Source organism: Prinia subflava, chromosome 11 (genome assembly GCF_021018805.1).
Source record: "Prinia subflava isolate CZ2003 ecotype Zambia chromosome 11, Cam_Psub_1.2, whole genome shotgun sequence".
NCBI classification, from domain to species: domain Eukaryota; kingdom Metazoa; phylum Chordata; class Aves; order Passeriformes; family Cisticolidae; genus Prinia; species Prinia subflava.
The window spans coordinates 13,413,117-13,434,235 of NC_086257.1; the positions used below are offsets into that span (position 1 = coordinate 13,413,117).

Genomic DNA, 21,119 nt, shown 5'->3' on the forward strand with positions numbered 1-21,119 from the left:
AGGCCAGTGGTGGCTCAGAGTGTCTGCTTCTCAAAAGGGAATGGATTGTTCCTATACCACCGATGGGCAGAGCAGCTTAAGTCCACTGCACTCTTCCAGGTGACAACTGGGTTATGGCTCCAGGCACAGGGGCCTTTCTTCCCTGGCAGAACCATCCATTTGGGCTGGGGAAAATGCTGTTAAGAGGCTGTGGATGCTGTAGTCTAGGCAGAGGTTGGAGTTCTCTGCACTTTCTACCAGAGCTAATTACTAAGTTGTATTAGAAAGAGAAACTTTGACCTCAGAAGTGGATAACCTTCCATGGTGGAAAAAGGGCTGCCCAGGCCATATCCAGCCCAGGTCTGCAGCACAGGGCAACATTGTTAATGCCTGTGGATGCCTCAAGAGTGAGAAATCCTCTCATTTAGTCAGACAGTAGGCCCTAGCACAGGAAAGCTTTTGCCCCTTTATGCTGAAACCCAGGCCAGCTCCAGGTCTACATGCCTTTGTGGTACAACCACCTCTTTTCCTACATCACAGGCTGTCAGAGTAACAGTGCAAAGTGACAACTTCCCTGCAAGAAGCTTTTTACACTGCTGCTGCCAGCACAGCTGGTTTTTATATAGCAGGGAGGAATGCTCCTGGCACTCTAATTTATTGTGAGCAGCAGTTTCTGAACAGGTATAATGGATTACATCTTGTGTGGGATGTTGCAGAAGGCAGTACATATGGGAAAGAGAAATAACTGATTTTCAGGCCTGCTACCCTGCTGTGTAACTCAGAGAGGTAAGGCAATCTGTGTGTCTGCTGGGGACCACATTCTGCCTCTGAAGGCAGGAAGGTGGCTGATGTGCAGAGAAGTGCCACAGACCTTCTGGCCTCTAACACAGCAAGGTGTGGCAGGATGAGGGACCTGCCACAGGGAGAAGCAGTCAGGATGTCTGCCACTCACCCTTCGACCTCCGGATGAGCGGGAGGAAAGCCTTGGTGGTTCGCACGGTCCCCCACAGGTTCACTTCAGCTACCTCCATGTAGGTGTCCATGCTGGTGAATTCAACTTCCCCAAATGTGGAGATCCCAGCATTGTTAACCAGCCCCCAGAGCCCTACAAGACAAAATCAAGCACCATTAGTTATGCTAATAGGTTATTGAACCCCACAACAGAGCTTTTCATTATGACTTGCGGTGGTGAAGACCAGATAGAAGAGAGTCCAGAGTGCACTTCAGTCTCCTGAGCAAATAAAACCACCACGGAGATCTGCCTGTACCACCCAAAACTGCAGTCACAAAGTACTGTGAATGAGGCTTCCCAGGAAGTTTTGAGCCAGCAAACAGAGAACTTCAGCCTTGTCTGCTCTCCTTGCCACTCTTTTTTATCTGTCATGATTTTTTAAAAGAAGCAAAATATATAATGCAAAGAATAAGAATAGGAATGACCTTGTAAGAAACAAAAGAGCAATTCTTTCAAAGTAAAATCCTGTCACCATAAGAACTAGAGTGTCTGCAGTGCTGGGAAGGAGGGTGTAAGCATGGGTGAGCATGCATGCCATGGCATCTCCCTTTTATTCTGCTGCAACCAAAATGGCAACAACTGAAGCTACCTACTCATTTGACAATAAAAAGAAAGATTAAAAAAGGAATTTTGAATAAAATTAACTCACTTCATATAATATACTAACTGTACAGGAAACATGCTAAGAAAAGTCTGACAGAAGTCTGTTGTTTAGAAAATCTTGCTCTTATCTGTTGACTGACTGTGTCCAGATCTGTGTTATCAGAACAAGCCCAGGAAAGGTAACTTCATTCTGGCCTGTGCTTGAGAAACTTAATCTATATAGAAGATCCATACAGAAAAATTAAATACAAAGAAAATCAAAATAAATTAGTTTGCAAAATCCAAACCAAAACATTACTGGTTGTTCTGTTTTAAAACAACCTTGTGTTGAATGTGGATATCCTTTAGGAGAAAAATCTACTTCAAAGGGTGGAAAGGTTTCAGAAATGTATGAGCAAATGTATGAACAATTTTAACAGTACTGGAGCAGAATTTACTGTCATCACCTCAGCAGAATGAAGTAGGTAGGTTAAGAAAATCAGTACAGCTACCCCCTGAACAACAGCATTAATGATACCCAGCTGGCTTAATGGGAAACTCTTTGGAAAACCTCTCCTTTGCCTTTCGAAAGAGTGGGGAAGGCATTTCCATTGTTAATTCCCAACCTTTGGGCACTGGGCAGGTTTTACGATAGAAAGGGCATCACAATAGACTTCAGTTCACAGGAACAAAGCACTAATCCCAGAGCCTTGAACACCACTCTGGTTTTTGCCAATCTCCCTACAGGACCTAGTGGAGAACAAAGCAGTTTCCTTTGTAGAGGCTGTGCAAAGTGGGAAGCTCCCTTCTGATATGGTATATGTTCTGATATTTGAACAGGCCATTTGCTCTGCCCTGCTGCTCCTCAAAGATTCATGTCCTTCAATGACATGCTCAGCTTTTGAAATGCACTCTGACAATGCTCTTGGAGCCCAGCCAAGGAAGCTCCTGCCCCCTGTGTTGCCTCAGAGCCCATTGCACATACCCACCTTTCTCTGGGTCCTCGAGGCTGTTTTGCACATGCTCCACTGCCCGGTCCATTTCTTTGCTGTCACAGACGTTCAGCTGGACAGTTCTCATTCGATCACTCTTCATGGCATCCAGCTCCTTGGAGCCACCTTCTCCCTTGTCCTAGAGGGGAAGAAAGTGCTGGTTTCAATCTAGCTGAAGAGCCTGTGCAGAATATCAAACGCATACCAACTACCAAATCAAGTGCCAATATCATACCATACCAACTACCAATCAAAAGAGTGCACAGAGCAGTCACAGAATATTCAGGACAGTCCTGCAGCCCTAGGAAGAAGGGAGCAGACAGGACTGGTCCTGCAGAACACTGCTCCTCAAGCATCTCCATCCGACCATGAGCCCTGTACCAAGTCAGCTGGCACAAACTGCTTCAACCACCAAGAAAGCAGCCAGAGGTGGATCTGCTGCAGCAAGGCACCCAGCAAGCACCCCCTGCCCAGCACAAGCTCCTGAGGCCAGGCTATGTCCCACTGCTGCAGCAGTGGGAATGTGGTGCCATCCTCACTTGGCTTGACACGGGGCTGGGATCCTGGCCAAGAATTGGACTCTGGATGTTAACCCACACCCACAAGGCCATTCCCTTGGCTTTCAGCAAGGGCACATGGGAGATGTTTAAGTCAGGCACACGGGACTGTGTCTCCTGGCAGGGGATGCGGCCTGTCCCACAATCCCCAGGCCCATACACAGCAGTGAAAGGATCTTCTTATGCTACAGCAGGCAACCAGTACATCTCTGCTACCAGCCCCAGGGCACACTATCCCTGTGGCAAGAGGCCCCAGCTCTTGCACACTGAAAAAGCACATTGCTGCCTTGCCTTCCTCTTCCCATGGTCACTCTCTGGGGTTCCTGGGCTACAGCTTGTATCTATATCAGTGTGCCCTTGGTCTCTAAGACCCTGTGACTCTGAGCACTCCTGTGGGGCCCTGCAGTGGCCAGTGTGTGTGCCAGCTTATTCAGAGGACCTCTGCCTTCTCATTCCCCTGGAAGCTGCAATCAGTCTGAGCACACACAGCAAAGCAAACTCCTGACAGCACAGACAAACATCACATATGTCCAATGGTAACAGATACTGATGGAAAAATACCTTCATCTTGTGTCAGCTGGCTGCTCCATATATTAACCAAAGGGGTAAAAATAAAACAGCTGCAGCATGAACGTTCATTGGATCCAGTCTACCACTGTCTTTTGGCAATGCAGCATCAACACAACTCTCACACGAGTTTATCTGCCACTGAAAACGTTAGGAAGTAACTGTGTGAAACAGCACACTATTAGCACAGATCCATCCTTGGCCTCCCCTCAGGCATGACTCTACACTCTTCTCTCATGTTTCCTTGAGTGAAATTACAGTCAGGTGCTCAGGATCTGGCCACTTTAGGTAATCTTTGCTAATAAAGACTCAGCACTGCACATACTTTTAATCTGCAGTAAGGACATGGCAATCCTAAGAACTGTGCATGCCCTGAGGACACAGTGGCTCCCCAAGCAGCAGTCTGCTTCTGATGTGCAGGTGTGCTGTGAAAAACAAACCCATGGAAGTGACACTGACGTTTCAGAGCCATTTCCTCTATGTCTGGGCTAGGTCAAATATATCCAAGCCAAAGATTATGTTCCTTATTTTTACCTCCACTTTTTTCTAGCATCTAAAAACACCAAGCTTGTTCTGTTCCTAAAATCAGCACCAGCAATAATTATACTCTGATCAGAATTCTGTTAATGGTTTTGCTAGAGAAGCCTGTAGCACAATGAAAAATCAGCTTGGTCTCCTAAGAGTTGTTTTTGCTCTACAGAAAGTATAATGGCCTGAAGACACATGGGAGGTCACTCAGCTAACTAAGGAGCTTTGGCAGTTTCCAGTGTTTTCTGTTGCTGTTACCATTCTTGGCATGGCCACACAGATTTTGGAAGATGGCATGTGAGTTCAGCTAAAGAAATAATATTTAGTTACAAAGTGATACTGCAAAGTTTTCTGTTGATTTTTCTGTGAGGAAGTAAATATTGATCAAAGTCTAAAAGACTCCTGGCATGCTGCTGCATGTCAGCTTATGTTGAAATTGTCAGAGGCCAAGATTTTCCACTAACGTGCATTCAGTAGAACAAGTACTGAAGACAACAAAAATAGAAAGGGAGGTTTCAGTAACTGTTAGATATGTCCACTGAAAATGATGCCTTTTTAGCAGCTGAGACAGAAGAAATGAAACCCATAAGTAACTTTGCAACTCTGAAGATTTTACCTTCTACCAACATAGAGACAGGCCATTACTCTAAACAGTGTTTTTTAAGTTTGCAGTGTTCTTATATTCTCTAAAGTTGATCTTCAGCTACAAAACTTCTGTAGAAACACCTATCAAAAAGTACTCATCTACCCTCTGTATTGAGCCCTTTTGAAAGGCAGCAGTTTGTACCGAGTGTCCTGTTCTGCTGTGACGCCTCTAGAGGGAGCCCAGGCTAACAAATAAATCTTTGACCGACTGAGACACAAGACACAAAGCAACAGAGACAGTCACCTCTTTTGAAAAAATGCAGCAGAAACAAACTACTCATTAAGCCAAACTTTGTATTAATGCAAAAAAAAAATAATAGTAGAAAGTCGGATAACATCAGAGAATACCTGGCAAATTCTCTGTAAATAGTATCACTATTCAAGATACATTTATAGTGATGGGTGAGCTAAAAGATTAGATCAAACCAACTGACCCACCCCAGGATATCCTGAGGAGTTAAGTTTGTTTCTGTTAGGAAATCGCTGCGCAGTTAAAAAAAGTGCAGTGCTTCATAAGGAGAGAAAGACAGTCACCAAGCTGTTTGTGGCCTGATTCTACTCTCATTTGCACTAGTAGGACTCCATCACCTACCCAGCTATTTCAGGAGACACCATGGCATGGCTGTACTCATGAATACAGAAAAATATGCTCAAAACACATGCCATAAAATCACTGGTGGCTTGGTGTTATGTCAAAATTTATCAAAATAAGCCCTGCATAAATCTACATGGTCTGCAAGCAGGACCAACAGTCCACACTACAGCCTGACACCAAACTTTACTTATGGGTTAAGCCTACAAAATTACATTTGGGATTCCAGTTCATCAGACATGGAACAGACCACAATGTTGTGATTTAAATAAGAATCTCCCTAGATACCATTCAGTCCTGGTTCTGCCCTGTGAAATTCCAGCACCTGTGTCTTTCCCTTTGGGCTACCAACCACCCCCCCTCTCCTTGGCAGAAAGCTGTGCAGAGTGGAGAGGGAAGACTGGAGTTGCTGTGTCACTGCACACGCCACAGGTGAAGAACAGTTTTTGTTTTCCCTACCTTTTGCAGACAGCCAGCATAAATAATGAAACCTTTGTCATGGAGGTGCTTGGCCAAGGCAAATCCAAATCCTGAGTCACAGCCTGTTATAAGCACAGCTCTGCTGCCAATCTGCAAAACAAAGAAGAACAAAATGCACTGGAATTGAGTATTTGAAATTAGAGATTTGCAGGCACAGAACAAGTTCAGTCCTTGGCCAGGAGCAGTCTGTTCCAGGGATGTTGTCTACACTCATTGCCAGCTCCTGCCACTCAGTGCTTCCTGAACACAAGAAATGACACTTTCATACTGAGTCCACCCCAGTGAGGCAGGATCACTGCCCTCTCAGCATAGAGGAGTCCAGCACCTCTGGCAACAGGCCTCTAAGGGAAACAGACCAAGCAAACCACCATGCTCTGGCAGTTCATATCCATCTTGAAATCTGAAAATATACCAGACAGTTCCCCAGACTTCATCAGGAACTGTTCCTATATGTTCAAAGCAGGCAGGATTCCACTCTTGTGTGCACACATGGGGCATGGAGAAGAAAGTTTGACTGAAGAAAGGATGTGGTTTAATCTTACTGACTGCTCGCTCATCTTTCTCTCTCTAGCACCTAAGCCCACTAGGGCTGGGTTCTAAGACCTAAGAAGATTCAAGTGAGGTTAATATATGAAATTAAGACCAGTTGGTCACCACTCTTTTTGTCTGGTTGGGCTTTTTTGGTCTTTCTATTTTTCCAGCTTACAATTTAAATGGAAGTATACCGCTTTCCCTCTCCAAATTCCTTTTTCTAACCCAAAGGCAGCAGTTAAATAACAAGCTAAAAATCAGAGAGTGCATCAGACAGCCCAACAGCACCAATTGCACATCCAAGGTGCTGCTGTGGGTGGAATTACATAATAATTGCCTGCAATTCACTCCAACTCATCTCTTTTAACAAACTATAAATCTGGCTGTCCCCAGCATACTCAAGGACTGATCAAGGTGGAAGCTGGGTGGAAGCAGCAAAGGCTCCTCACACTGGAAGCCCAGCACTGATGCAAGGATCACATGAGAGTTCCTCTGAAACTCTGTTCCAGAGCTATGGGGCAGTTGTGCAAGCTCTAGCACTGCTCTAGTGCTGAGTTCTGTGACACTAGACAGACAAGATGACAAAACACTCCCCTTCCTTCTGCCTGGCACTGTTCCTAGCAAGTCAGTATCTTCAAGGAGAGGGCTGCTAAAAAGGGCTACTCTCCAAATGAAGTGGTGAGGACACACTGATTTATTTACATGTCTTTAAACAACTATACTCCAGAAAAAGTGCTTTAATAAGAATTTGTCATGCAGATCCCCTCCACTGTAAGGTGGAACATTTAATCTGCTGAGTGAGTTCCAAAAATAGAAAAAACCCACTCGTATGATTGTTTATTTCCATCCTTAGCAGCACATGCCGTGCTACGTCAATGGAAGCTCGGTGCTAGGAAAGAATGTGGAGTATGCTCGAGAGGTCCAGCTTGGAGTCTTTCTGGCAAATTGGAAAGATGAGTTTGGTCAGCAGGCTTCAGAGATTTTAAAACCTCTGCTCAGCAGAACTAGTTCCTGGAAGCCACAGTCAAACTCACCTGATCGACTTCATTTGCATAAGAGCGGCTGCCACATGGGGACAAGAGAGGGAAGGAAAATCTCTGCATAGGCCTGTTAAAAAAACCAAAACAACAGAACAGTCAGATGTGGAATATCTTAACCATACCCTGCTGCAGTAACACATACATGAAAAGGAATGTAGTGCTGCCTACATACATGATGTCGATTGTCATTTGGGAAGACAGAACCTAGTCTACACTTCTTAGTCTGTGTTTCTTACAGTATGACACATTTGTTTCTCCACAGACCTTGATGCTATTTCCAGCTGCAGAAGCTGTCTGGGTATTACAAAGTATTCTAAAATAGCTCCTGGTCTGGAGGCACAGAGCTGCTTCCACCCACAAAACGGGCAGCGCAGTGTTTGCACTTTCAAAAGCAACAACACCCACACTTAAGATTTCCACAAAGTTGGTATGGGAAGTTCTTAATTTGTCTGATCAAAGTATTCTGCTGTGGCTTTGTCTCGGACAACCAGTTTGAGGCTGAACTTGCTTGGATTAGTCTCACTCCTTTTACACACAGCTCCATCCTTATTTCATCCTGGATGATGCTTCTTCCCCTGCAGTGTCTACCCATTAGATACTCCTAGATTTTACATCCCCTTTTTGCAACTGTTTAAGCTAACAAACACTGTCTTTGAGCAATACCTGCCATGCAGATCTGAAGCTCCTCCGCACAGTATGTGTGACTCCCAGAAGACAAAACATATTCACATAGACAGACCAGAGCAAAGCAACAATGCCTCCCAGGAAATGAAATTCCATTTAGAAAAGTTATGTTACCTAGTAGCATCACTCTGTCTTAAGTCTTGCCATCATTCATCAAAACTTGGCCTGAACAACAAATCAGAGGGACCCCAAGCTCTGTCCTTGTCAGTCACCTCTCTGGACTTTATCAGCTTTTTCATTTTTGCTTTCGGCACTGACACTGCCCTCCTGGAGCTTTCTGCCTTCCCTTAGACTTGCTGTACTTCATCTACCCTCTGGCTCCTCCAACAGCACCTATCCTTCCCAGAGCTTATCTTGCAGGCTACTTTTCTGTCTTCCAAGTAAATTTGCATAATTATTCACAATTATCTCCAGCTCAGACATCACAGGCTCTCACAGGGTGACCTGTGCTACACTGCACAGCAGCTTGCAGACACTCTGGCCTCTGAGCCACATCTTGGGAAATCAAGGGATCTGTGAAGGCAGAAGCTTTGAACCAGATGGGAAAGGAGATGACATATTCAAGCGATGGTGTTCACTCACCCTCCTGAAACAGTTTAGCTGTTTTTCTAACTTAGAGTGTTAAGCCAAATCAGCTCTTGAAATAGCTATAGCAAACTTAATTGCCTCAAAGGTCAGTCCTCAGGCAGTGTGTGTTAACATCACTGACCTGCAATCCTGGACTGAAACTACTTGGTAAGCTTCTTGGAACGTCTTAAAAGTGCCCAGAAATGTTCATAACATTTCTTTTAGTTGAATGAACTTGGTTTTTATTTTTCAGTGTTATGTTTGGGCCTGATATTTCACTGCAAAGCACTGATTCACTGCACTCAATTCATAATAATCTGCAGAGAATACCTACTTGACATTCTGCCTATCTTGACCTGAAGGCAAGGACAAAAGAAAAGCAGATGCTGGCTGCTGCTGTGCAGGAATGTCATCAGCAGAAACACCCAGGAAGTGATGTGAGCCCCCACATGGTACACCGATGTACCATAAGCCATTTCTGTCATTCTGCATCACTGAATTCTAGAGACCGCAACAGACACTTTCAGAATGCACACATGACCCTCAAATTGAATTTGTGCTTATGATCATGCACTGGCTTTTGTTCAGTTCCACCAACAAAAGGAGTCCTCAGCTTGAAGAGTCAAGCATATAAATTCTACTTCAGTGCATTAAGACACTAGTGGCAGCACTGCCTTTCAATGAACAGTTGGATTTCCATTGCATGTTTAGCAACTCGTGGGGACTTGCAAATGCAACAGTTTTGCACTGAGTACAAGACACACAAAGCACAAATACACAGTGAGCAAAACAGAAGACGGAAGAAAAAAAAACAAGAATATGCTGAAAATTCTTTCCTCAAGTTAATAAAACATTAATTTGTATTTTTTAAGGCCACAGCAGATTCCTGCAGGTGAACTCTGGTGTATGTGGAGCAAATAGGAGATAAAAGACCTACCTATGCCTGTTTGCACAGGAAATCTCTTAACAGCTTAGCTATCTACAACACCCTGTAACCAGAGCCACCCTTGACCATGATGATGCTGGATATCACTATCAGCAGCAGCAGAGCAACACTGGAGGTGGCAGTTCTTGTTTAACAGGCCACGAGCCACTTTTAAATGGCTTAGGTACAATTAGTGGTGCACACACTGCTGTTTGGAAACCCCGCTCTAAAACAAAGCCAAGGAAAGCACTCAACTCGCTCTGAATTTGGACCAATAGGGTTCCAATCATACAGCAATATAAATGTTGGGGCTTTTTCAGAGCTAGAAATTAGAATTAAATAGGCAATTTTTTGCTCATCTGCAGAAAAAACCAGCTTAATTAACCAGCCCACCTCCATTTCTCAGTAAAACCCTCCCTCTCAACTTTCTCATTTCATGGGATTCACTCTTTAATGAAGTCACAGAAATATATGACAATTTCTTGCACTGAAGCAAGGCTTATTGCTGATATTCAAAAAAAGCCTCTTGATGGATACTGAATTAACATGCCACAACTCTTTGATTGCAGTGTAAAAAAAACCAAAAAACAACACGTTGCCAACCCCTCCTTGCATATAGAGTCCCTCTCTGCTGTGCTCAGCTCAGTGACTGAGCCCTGGCAGAGCTGTCCAGGCAGGTTCTAGAGTACCATCCTTGGAGATACTGAAAAGCCACCTGGACACAGTTCTGGGCAACCAACTCAAAGAGGCCCTGCCTTGGCAGGGTGGTTGGACTACATGACCTTCAGAAGCGCCTTCCAAGCTCAACCACCTTGTGACTCCGTAAATAAACTGTCCCACTGAAATCAAGTGAGTCTTTGACCTGTGCTTTACTCAAGATGTCACTCTTTCTTCTTTCCCACCAAGTTACTTACCTAAAGCCATTCCCTGGGTCCTTGAAATTCAGGGCTTTAACAGAAAAGTTCAAGAGAGGGCGGGACAGCTTGGTGGCCAACATGTTTTCAACCAGCACACTCTACCAAAAGCAGAATTGTTCTTCCTTAGCTCTGCAACACAAGATAGCACCTCTGTTTTAGTTGCTCAATTATTTTGTAAGACATGCTGACTCCATGTATTTCAACAGGAAAATAAAGTCCAAAGGAACTCATCTTCTCCCCTTGCAGTCCCTCAAACAGAGATAAACAGCTCAACCTTCAGCCACTCAAGATGTTTTTAAATAAGAAGCATTATAAGTAAACTACCAAGCAGGGGGACATTTAAAGAAAATGTCAATTTCTCCTTCTTTAATGCATCTTTAAATGATTTTTCTGAAACAGGTAAAAATTAAGGTACTCATATGGAATGCATTATTTCAAATGAGCTCTATGAAATAACTTTAAACAAAAATATAACTTTAAACAAAAATATAACTTCATGTCACAAGTGATGTTACATGTTTCCAAAACAATCCTTGGTTTTACAGCTAGTACAGCCATGCAGATAAAAATACTTTTTTTATTTTTGTAATTAAGTAGCTGATGATGCTATAATGAGCACAGGGAACCACCAATAAACTCAATAACGAGTAAAAACATTTCAAGGACAAGACTTTGGCATGGAAAGTCAACTTCAAGCATATTTATCTTGGATAAAACTAACCCAAGGCATAAAAATCATCTCCCAGCCCCCTTTATTGAAGCTGAGAAATGGTATCTAATTGTTAGGGGTGGTTCGCATCTCTGCCGAAGGCTGGGCCGCCACCGCGCCAGCTGCGCGGCCTGCTGGGAACCAGGCCTGGGCTGAAAAACAGCGAAATTACCGCAGAAAGGGCAGCGGTGGGCACCGAGATGGGCAGGGAGGGAGCGGACAGGGCTCAGAAGGCCCACTGGCTCGGGTAACCCTCAGAAATCCCGGTGGTTGGATCAAATTCGGGAGCACGGCTGGTGTCCCCGCAGGTTTCTGTGAGGTTTGCACGCAGAGGCGAGGCCCGAGGTCCGCTGCGGGTCCCGCCGGCCCAGCCCCGCTCCGGGCGCGGCTGTCGCGGCCCCGAACGCGCTCACGGCCCGGCCGAGGCAGCGGGGGGCGCGGCGCGGCCGCCCGCGCTTGTGGCGGCTGCGGGGGAGGCCCGCAGCAGAGACGCCCGCGCCCCCCGCCCGCCGCGGGCAAGGTCTCGGTGCGACCCGGCTGCCAGAGCTCCGCGGGGCCGCCGCGACCCACCCTGGCCCACCCACGCGTTACCTGGAGCCAGCGGCTGCCGGGCGCTGCTGCCGTTTGAATGAGGCTGGGCCGGGGCCGCGGTGCCGGGCGCGGCGGGAGGCGGGCCGGGGGCAGGGCCGGCACGGCGGCGGCGATAGGCTGCGGCCATGAGGAGCGGCGCGGGGCTGGTGCTGGCGCTGGGCGCCTCGGGGGTGCTGCTCCTCCGCCTCCTCCTCCTCCTGCTGCGGCGGGCCCGCCGCGCCCTGCCCGTGAGTACCGCGGCGAGGGGCCGGGGCTGGCCGGCAGAGCCTGCCGGAGGCGCCCCCGAGGCCCAAAATGGCGCCGGGCCGTGTGGCCGGGCCGGGCCGGGCCGAGGCGCTGCAGGTGTCGAGGCCGGAGCGGCGCTGCCCGGGCCGGGCTGGGCTGTGGAGCCGGACCGGCGCTGTGAGGGGGGCGAAGCGCCGGGCTGGGCACGGCCCGGGGCGATGAGGCCCCGGCCGCGAGGCTCAGCCGGGCCGCGGTGCGGCGGGCCCTGCCCTCGGACCCCGCGGTGCGACGGCTGCTCCCCCGGCCCCGCAGTGCCTCATTTGGAGGGGAAACATGTGAATGTAATCATAGCATGGCGTGGGTTGGCAGGGACCTTAATGATCATCCAGTTCCAACCCCTCACCATGTTCCAACCCCAAGGGACACCTTCCACTATCCCACGTTGCTCAGAGCCCTGTCCACCATGATCTCGAACACTTCTAGGAATGGGGCATCCACAGCTTCTCTGGACAACCTGTGCCAGGGCCTCAGCACCCTCACACTTAAGATTTTTTTTTTCCTAGTATCTAATCTAAACCTACTTTCAATGTGAACCCATTCCCCCTTGTCCTGCTCTTGTAAACGGTGTCCCCTCAGGTAGTAGTAGAAGGCCACAATTAGGTCACCCCAAAGCCTTTTCTTTTCCAGGCTGAACAATCTAAATTCTCTTAGCCTTGTCTCATAGGAGAGGTGCTCCACCCCTCTGATCATCTTGGTGGCCTTTTCTGGACTCACTCCAACAGCTTCCTGTCCTTCCTGTGCTGGGACCCCAGAGCTGGATGCAGCCCTGCAGGTGGGGTCTCAGCAGAGTGGAGGGAGAGAATCACCTCCTTTGACCTGCAGTCCATGCTGCTTTGGATGCTCAGGATACAACTTGCTCTCTGAGCCAATGTGTTTGCTTCAGGACCTCCAGTTCAGTCCTTCCCCTCAGAATGGCCAGATAACAGCTGTAGCCTGATTGCAGCTTCCCACTTCACTCTTCCATCCACTCTGCTTCTCTTACTTTCCCCATTCCTTGAGAATATACCTTCCCTTTAGTGAATATTTTCAGTTCTTTTCCCTGGGATTGAAAACCTCAACTTTCCCAACCCTGGAAAAAGGAACAAGCCAAATTTACTTTGTTGCTTCACTCATCCTAAAATCAATCTGTTTGATCACATCAGGGGATGGCCAGTAGAGCCACAAAAGGGAACCAGATCAAATAAAAAAGTGGCACATTGAAAAAAGATAAACTCTAGGTAAGCATGGCATATTCCCACATTGTCTAGAGAGAAAGGCTGAAAAAGTAGTTTCAATTTCTTCAGTCTGTTCTGCAGTAAATGGATGATTCTGATCGATCACCTGCATTAGGAAAATAAATTCTACTATTCAATAAACTGGTCATATCCCAATAGGAAATGCTATGATATCCCAATAGGAAATGCTATGTATATCTGAGCTGACTGCAGGTTAAAATGAGGCTGCTCTGCTAGGGCTGCCTGAACTGTGAGGAATAGTGTTGTGGGTCACAGAGCAAGCATAGACAGTGTGCCCACATGCCACAGCAGCACCTCTGGTACAAGAAGTTACTCTGTGCTCTTAGCAGATCCCAGGCACCCTGTCCCAGGCACCCTGTCCCAGGCATGCTGTCAGCACGGGGTGCTGTCTCCCATGAAGTGTTTCCAGAGAGCACTGTATGACCCCGAGTGAGGGGGGCACCCAGAGTTCCTCAGCATGCTCATTAAGGTCACTGGGCTGATAACAGGTCCTTTCTGCCTGTCCCAGCATCGAGTCAAATTAAGCTGTAGATTGGCCTTATCAAACTTCAGGAACAGGCCCATTAAGCCTTATCTCAGGGCTTTCAAAAGATAGGGGTGATCTGGCTTTTCTGTGCTCAGAAGTTTTTCTGGGATAGGATCCTTTTGGCTGGGAATGGGGTTGATCCCTGCTGTCATCCCTGGGAGCTCTCTGTCCATCAGGCATGGCACAAACAGGCACAGGTACAGATCCAGTACATGCCTTGGGGTTTTGCACACTCCTTGGTGTGGGGCCTCTGTTATGAGCCATGATATTGTAGTCATGTGTTTTATTACCAGCAATTAGGATTATAGCAAATAACAATCAAAGGATCTTTTTCATACTGTAAGTTGTCCCTCACTTTCCTTGCCATTATAAGCAGATGAGAGGATTTTTAAACCTCACTTCTGTCTACATTTTGGTTGTTTGTTTGGGCTGGGGCTTTTTTGTTTTGCTTTGATTTTTTTTTTAAGGAGCTAAGGATGGTTGAGGATTTGGTATCTTCTTTGTTTGCCTGACCTGTGTTCTGGAAGTGATTACAGTTACCTATTTCCTGCACACTTCCTGCTCTTTTGTGAAGTCCTCTGCCTTCAAGATTCAGAGGCAAAGGCTCTAGGGAGGTGAGAGAAGGAGAAAAAGAAATGTCAAATCCTTGTTTTTTTCCACGGGCCAGCTTGTTGAGTTATTGTGGGAGGTGACCTTGACAACTTCTGTGATCTGGTTTGTGTTTGATTTTCATCTCTCTTGGAGTTATGTCACTCTAAATTAAATTCAGACTGAGCACTGTATATTTAATTCTCACTTATCTTTTGTCCTTCAGCTGTAGCTATCTTTAGAGTTTTAATAAAGCTAGTCTGTACCTGGATACTCTTTGTCTGAGTATAGGTTATAGTATAATGTTAATGTGGGTGTTTGTATTATAAATGCAGGATAGACTTTTGTTCAGTTCTTGTTTCAGCTTCAGATCTTAACTCCCCTTGGAGAGCAGTCACTTCAACATGAGTTATAGGACAGGGTGTAGCTTATTTGCTTATTGTTCTCTGCTGAGGCTCACCCTGAGTTTGTGCAGTAATGCTCTGATCACTATCACGCTGCAATCATCCCTTATTGCTGCTTCACTACACCACATGTCAGCAAAGCAAGAGATGAGGGAGCACTGGTGATTGACCCATTTCTCCCTGAAGATGTGGCTGGACCAGCCAGTGCAATTCAAACATAAATACGTTCATATTCCAGCCGTTGTAAATACCGTAACAGGCAATATTAGTTGCTGATATCTCCAGAGAGATGGAGCTGACCTCACTTCCCTATTGCATCCTCTGAATTTTTATTGCTTTATCATGTTATTGCCTCATGGATATGGTTTCAGTTTGGAGCGCTGTGCAGCACAGCAGCTGGCAGCCTTCTAGCTGGGTTAAGTGTTAGTTCATTGCTTCACACCTGTGGTGAGGAGATGACTTTCGAGCAAAGACAGAGGTGAATGGGCAGTGTTTTGTTATAGGCTTCTCTTCAGGATTTCATTTTGCTTTCATATCTATGTCAAGACTGTTGTGTCATACCAGATGGAATATCAAACCTTCTTTCTCAATTTACCTGTCAGTCAAAATATAGTAATAATGTAGGAGAGAACTGTAGGATTTGATGAGTTGTTCCTCTTAAGACTGCAGAGTTTCAGAAGGAAGCTCTAAGCTGTAGTCACATTCCTGCGTGCTAAAATACAGCAAGGAAAGTGCCGCATGGAGGAGGTGGGGAACAGACAGTAATCACTCAGCAGCTAAAAGAGCTGCTGTACAGTTCAAGCCAGTGACATCCTGCCATTTGAATGTTCTCTATGCTGCTTTTTCTTACCATTAACTTCTTTTGAGATGTTTCTGTTCTGCTTTGGCCACTGATACTTGAAAGAAAGAGTTACTGTTCCAGTTCAGGCAACAGAAATTATAACAGACCAGCAACTGAATAAATTGGTGATTTCACAGTAGTTGGGAGTGGGTTGTATTTGTGCACACAGGTGCCACTGTCACTTGTATTTGGAATTGTACCTGCCCTGACTGCAGGAATGCAAGTGGCTCCTGTGCTGCAGTGCTGGTGATGCCTACATTGCCATGTCTGATGGTATCCTATGACTGTCTTTCCCCACACAGGCTGAAGGGAAGGCGGTGCTAATAACAGGCTGTGACAAAGGTTTTGGACATGCCTTGGCAAAATGCCTTCATGCAAAGGGATTTACTGTTTTTGCTGGATGCTTGCTCATGGTGAGTAGTGAAATTCATCAATTTTTTTCTGATTGGAGAAAAATCTCAAGTGAAAGCATCTTCATTTGCAGCCTCCGTTTACCCTGGTTCAAGACCTGAGAGCTGTGCACTGGGGAGGGATCATTACATCTTCCATTGCTTCATCTGCCTGTTGTATCTTGTACCTCATTCCTGTAATTGTGAGCTCTTTACGACAGGGATTGTCTGTCAACTGCATGTCTGTACAGTAGCTTGTACAGTGTGGCACTGTTCAATGCTGGGAGCCTCTCAGAAATGCCACAACACCATAAATCTGATAGGCCAAGATTGCTGTGGCGCTGTGGCTTTCTGTCTTCCATGGCATCCCTGTCTTTCACAATGTCATTTTTTTGTGGACACCCTCCCCAAACTCATTTCCAAGCTTTCTCTCCTGCATTATTAAAGCTCTGTTTCCAAAATGTCTTGCAACTGTGCTTCTGCAGCTTGTGTACAAGCTATTTAGTTTATGGATAGCTGAACAAACAAATTTACCATATATTTCTGACATCTTTAGGTCTCACTTTCTGTCATGTGTGTTTGGCAGGTGGTGTCACTTGTAAGAGATAAGTTTAGACAGACTCAATCCGAAGGGGTTGCAGAACCCTCATCCCAGTCCCTGCTCTTGCAAAGGACTTACAAATCAGTGTTGTGAAACCCTTTTTATAGACTGGGCTGGCTCCACTTTCATCTCAGCTGGGATTTTACCTTTACTATGCATTTTTCCTGTGTTGTTCGTCAAAACTCACGTGATTTCTGACCTGAATTGTTCAAAATCAGTTCATGGTCACTCATTTCTCCATTTGAAGATGACCACATCAGCACAGGTGCTCAGGGCATGATGACTACAGATTTTTGAGTACTGTGGAGGATGAGAACAAACAAAGGTGACCTCCTCTGCCTGTGTGATCATGGCAGAGGTTACGTTCTTCTACCACACCAGAAGAGAAAGTTATTATTGGCTGACATATTGTGTAACTTGAGAACAAGAGAGTCCTGTTGGATTGTTGCCACTGTTTGGAAGTTTCCATGCAGAGCCTTTGTAATTCCTTCAGTACTCATGTCATTTGCTGCTTTGGGGTGCCTGTCTCAGTGCTGACGGCAAGTCAGGCACTCTGCAGAACAGCAGACGTAGGGAACAGAAAGGAGAGGGAAAATAGTGTGGCTGAGGGGTTGTTCAGAAGGCACGTGCTAGTGTGGGGCAGAGAGGGACAGGCTCCATTGGAAACCTTAAATAAACTGAATTTTCCTGAAGTGAGGCATGTTTGCTTGCTTGCTTGCTTCATTGCTTGTGAGCTGCTGTCGGTTCCCAGCAGGGTCAGAGCAGGTCTGGGGGCACTTGTCATGAAGCACATGCCAGGCTCTTAGTTCACACCTAGTTAGTCCATCACCACTTATGTTTATACAGAGAATTAAAGGATCCCTGATGTACTACACCACCACAGGAAGCTCTTGTATTAAATACAGGATAATAGACTGTGAGGTGCATCAGGAGCTTCCTAATGATCAGACAGCCAAATATAAAGTTACAGGAGTAAAAGGAATACTGTACACAGGTTGGGATAGAACTGGAAAGAATCAAATGCAAAAGAGATTACATGAAGCAAGGGCAAGCAAGTCCACTGAGAAAGTTTCTGTTAATATATTAGGATTATGACGGAAGAACCAAACCGAAATAGATAATGAAATAACCCTAAAAGTAGAAATTACAGGAAAAGTTGACATAATAATTGTTTTATTTTCTTTGATCTTACTGAAAAAATAATAAATTGTATTCAGATGCCTACTTCCAGCAGTATTATCATGACAAACATTATCATGAGGATTTGTAGGCAAGAAAAGGTAAAGAACAAGGAATGTTTTTATAAGTTAATGTGCTCAAGTACACTAGGCCTGATGAAATATACTTAAGGGCATTTAGAGGATAAGCCATTGTGATTTCTGCCCCATGGGTGATATTTTCAAGACCACCTGGAGGCCAGGGGATTTCCAGAAGGCTGGAAGAGGGCAGATAATGCACTTCCCTTGCAAAGGAGATAGACCTCTGGAATTGCCAGCCAGGCAGCTCACTCGGTGCACTCGGTGCAGTTGCCACACACTGCCCTGGCAGTTTTACAGATGACTGGATCATAGTGTGATGCACCCTGCCTGTATAAGTTTACTGGGAACAAACTGTGCTGTGTCAATCTAATCTCATTTTGGCTAAACAACAGAGTGGCTGCAGGGGAAGGAATAAATGTATCCTGAGTAAGGGTTTTGTTGCACTTTGTTTGTCCCTCATATTAGTCTCATGAACAAACTCATGTTCTAAGTGACTGCTGTTAAGTCCCAGGACCATATTCTTGGAAGTACCCCTTGGAAGAGAGTTTGCACTTGGAAAAAAGTATGCACAGAACCATACAGAGAAGATTATAGACCTTTTGGGGAACAGGGTTCAAAATGATCCTGACAGATTGGATGGAGTCTGAAATCAATTATGTGAAATCCAGTAATGACAAGCACGAGGTGTTCCGCTCAGGAAACACAGGAAGGCAGCACGTGGGTTGGCAGCAGGGTGGGGAGGAACTGGCGCATGTGGAGTGAGCTGGCTGCATCCATGGGAGTTCAGCTCTGTATTCCTGGCTTCCTGATCCCTCTGACATCTCACTGCGGGCGCCCAAGTGCCTGCCTGGACCTAATCCTGATTCCAGGAGCTTTCCTGGGAAATAAACGTGGCTGTGTCTGTAACAGGGGGGCTTGCCACTATTGAATATCTGTGTGATCTGCCTCTCCTCAGCACCACTGCACTGGGATCCTTCAAACCAGAACAGGGGAGAGGAGCAAGGAAGGGAAGGGGAGGCAGCCAAAAGCTGGAGTGGCTTTCCTCAGCTGGTAGAGAGGGTTTGTGGAGCTGCTGGGCTTCTCAGCCAGGAGCAGGCCCTGCTAGGCACAGGGTGGGGTGGCAGGCAGAGCCTGCAGAGCTGCGAGGGCAGGATAACCAGGGCATAGGAGATAGCTGGGAGAAAACCACACAGTCCCATTGAAGACCTGTGGAGAGAACTTGGGCAGCGGGCTGGGCTGGAGCATGATGGCTTTCAACTCTTATGGAACTGGGAAGGGGAAGCTGAGAGATTTTCTGAGAGGACAAAAATCAGACAGCAAAGAGAGATGGAGGGAGGCTTTCCAGGAGCAGTTGGGCCATTGCTGCCAGCACCTCACTTGATTTGTGCTGCTGTGTGGCTCCTGCTGGTGAAGATCATGAAGATCATCCCTGGGAGGACAGTCTGGCTGCTCCCACAGGAACTGCTCCAGGTGTTATTCCAGCCAACAAATCTACCATTTAAAGAACAAAGAAGAAGTACCATGTGGTACCTAACAAGGAATGTACTTAAAGCCCCTGAAAACCACAGGACATAAGATGATGTTCATTTGCTTCCATAAAAATCTGTAGCTGCTTCATTTGTGAAGAGGTGTTCTGGACAAAAGAATTAAGCACTTTGTTTTACAGTTAAGTGGCTAAGGTGGTGTCTGCAACTGTGAAAAGTGGTCCCAGTTGATATTGCAGGTTGCAGTCTTCCAAAATCAATATGTTTTGTCAATAATGAGTAAATTGTAGTTGGGAAGGTAACTTTGCAGATAGAGTTGCATTGGTGATAGGGGGAAATTCATTTACATATGAACAAAACAATTTTTACTGGATTTTTAAGTTGCCAGCCTATGACTTTGTTTCTCAAAAAGCAGTGGAAATATTTCTTGTTTATTTTATAAGTATTATGCAAGATTAAAAAAAATGCAGGGAAAGGTCTTTTCAGTGCTCAAATAACAATTGGCACTTACATGCAGATATAGTTATGGTTTTGGTTTTATATAGATACAATAAATCTCTCTCTTTAAAATCTGAATTAGCTCCAGTTCATTCACTGTTAAGTAGTGAAAATTTGCTTTATATAACTTGGTGAGATGCAGGAGCATCTTCCAGAACTATGATGAGGCATCATAAAACCCTCATCTGTTTCAAAGGGAATATAATATTTTGGTGATCATGTTGTTGACTACTTGTGACACCACTCTGACATTGTTTTTGTGACTAGATAAGAGGGCCAACACAGCCTGTCACTACCTTTGATGTGCATTAGAAAAGCTTCAAACTTTGTTTGCTGTTCTTGTTGTACTGGGAAATAAGTCAGTTGTGAAATGCCATGCAGCTGTGGGGCCAGGAACTCATTCCTACTATTGCCATAATGCCAGTGTAACTACATATTGATTTTTAAGAGCATTGCCCTGTTTTGCTCACGTTTGTGATGGACATTTCAGCTCTATTTCTTCATTACATGTCATTGTTCACTGGACTGAAGGTGGAGATGAGATGTTGTATACTATATGAATTAAATAGCCTGAGATATTTATAAAAAACTAAGCAGTTACATGTTTTTTATATCTGCCTGGCTGCAGAGGCTGCTGAGCAGGTGACTGTGGGTGGGTTGCTTGCCTTGTTTGCCCTTGTGCTGTGGGAGCTGGTATCAAGTGATAACGGAAGAGTGGCAGCCAGGCATGGTGACTCACCAATTCATAACTTCTTCCTCCCTAATGAGGCAGAGCTTGTGATTCAGCGAATAGTTTTGTGAATTAAATCTCAAGCCTGCTGTGGAACTGTGTAGCTAATCTGTGCTCTTTTCACTTTTATTTGTTATTTACCACCTGAACAAGGCTGTAAGGCTTAGGCAGCAGTCTTGCCTGGAGGTGAGCTGGTAAAATTTGGAATTTTAGCTGTGTTTACATTTGACTAAACAAAAAAAAACTCCACAGTACTAACAGAATCTCTAATGATAACAGTGGGATGGAGAGGAAAGAAAGGAAAAGGGTGAAAAGGAAAGCAGAGCCATGAAGTTCTTATTGCCTATAGAGTGAAAAAAAATAAATTCTTTCTTCCTAAGC

The 21,119-nt window shown here is 45.6% G+C and overlaps 2 protein-coding genes across 3 annotated transcripts in view; one reads left to right on the forward strand and one right to left on the reverse strand.

Annotated features, from left to right (window-relative positions):
• The window catches only part of BDH1 (3-hydroxybutyrate dehydrogenase 1), a 25,131-nt gene extending 13,095 nt beyond the window's left edge, over positions 1-12,036 (reverse strand). The window contains exons 1-6 of one of the 2 annotated variants that reach the window (XM_063408671.1): positions 11,480-11,845; positions 10,596-10,727; positions 7,500-7,572; positions 5,914-6,024; positions 2,563-2,704; positions 932-1,084 (exon numbers count right to left, since the gene is read on the reverse strand). In XM_063408671.1, the coding sequence (XP_063264741.1) occupies positions 932-1,084; positions 2,563-2,704; positions 5,914-6,024; positions 7,500-7,572; positions 10,596-10,678 (562 nt within the window). In that variant the 5' untranslated portion in view covers positions 10,679-10,727; positions 11,480-11,845. Of the gene's footprint in view, positions 1-931; positions 1,085-2,562; positions 2,705-5,913; positions 6,025-7,499; positions 7,573-10,595; positions 10,728-11,479; positions 11,846-11,898 lie in introns of those variants that run through there. The other variant, XM_063408670.1, reaches the window with a different exon arrangement.
• LOC134556278 (D-beta-hydroxybutyrate dehydrogenase, mitochondrial-like) overlaps positions 11,987-21,119 on the forward strand; it is a 17,129-nt gene continuing 7,996 nt past the window's right edge. Inside the window, exons 1-2 of the mRNA XM_063408673.1 lie at positions 11,987-12,125; positions 16,080-16,190. Coding sequence (XP_063264743.1) covers positions 12,024-12,125; positions 16,080-16,190 — 213 coding nt within the window. The 5' untranslated portion in view covers positions 11,987-12,023. The remainder of the gene's footprint in view (positions 12,126-16,079; positions 16,191-21,119) is intronic.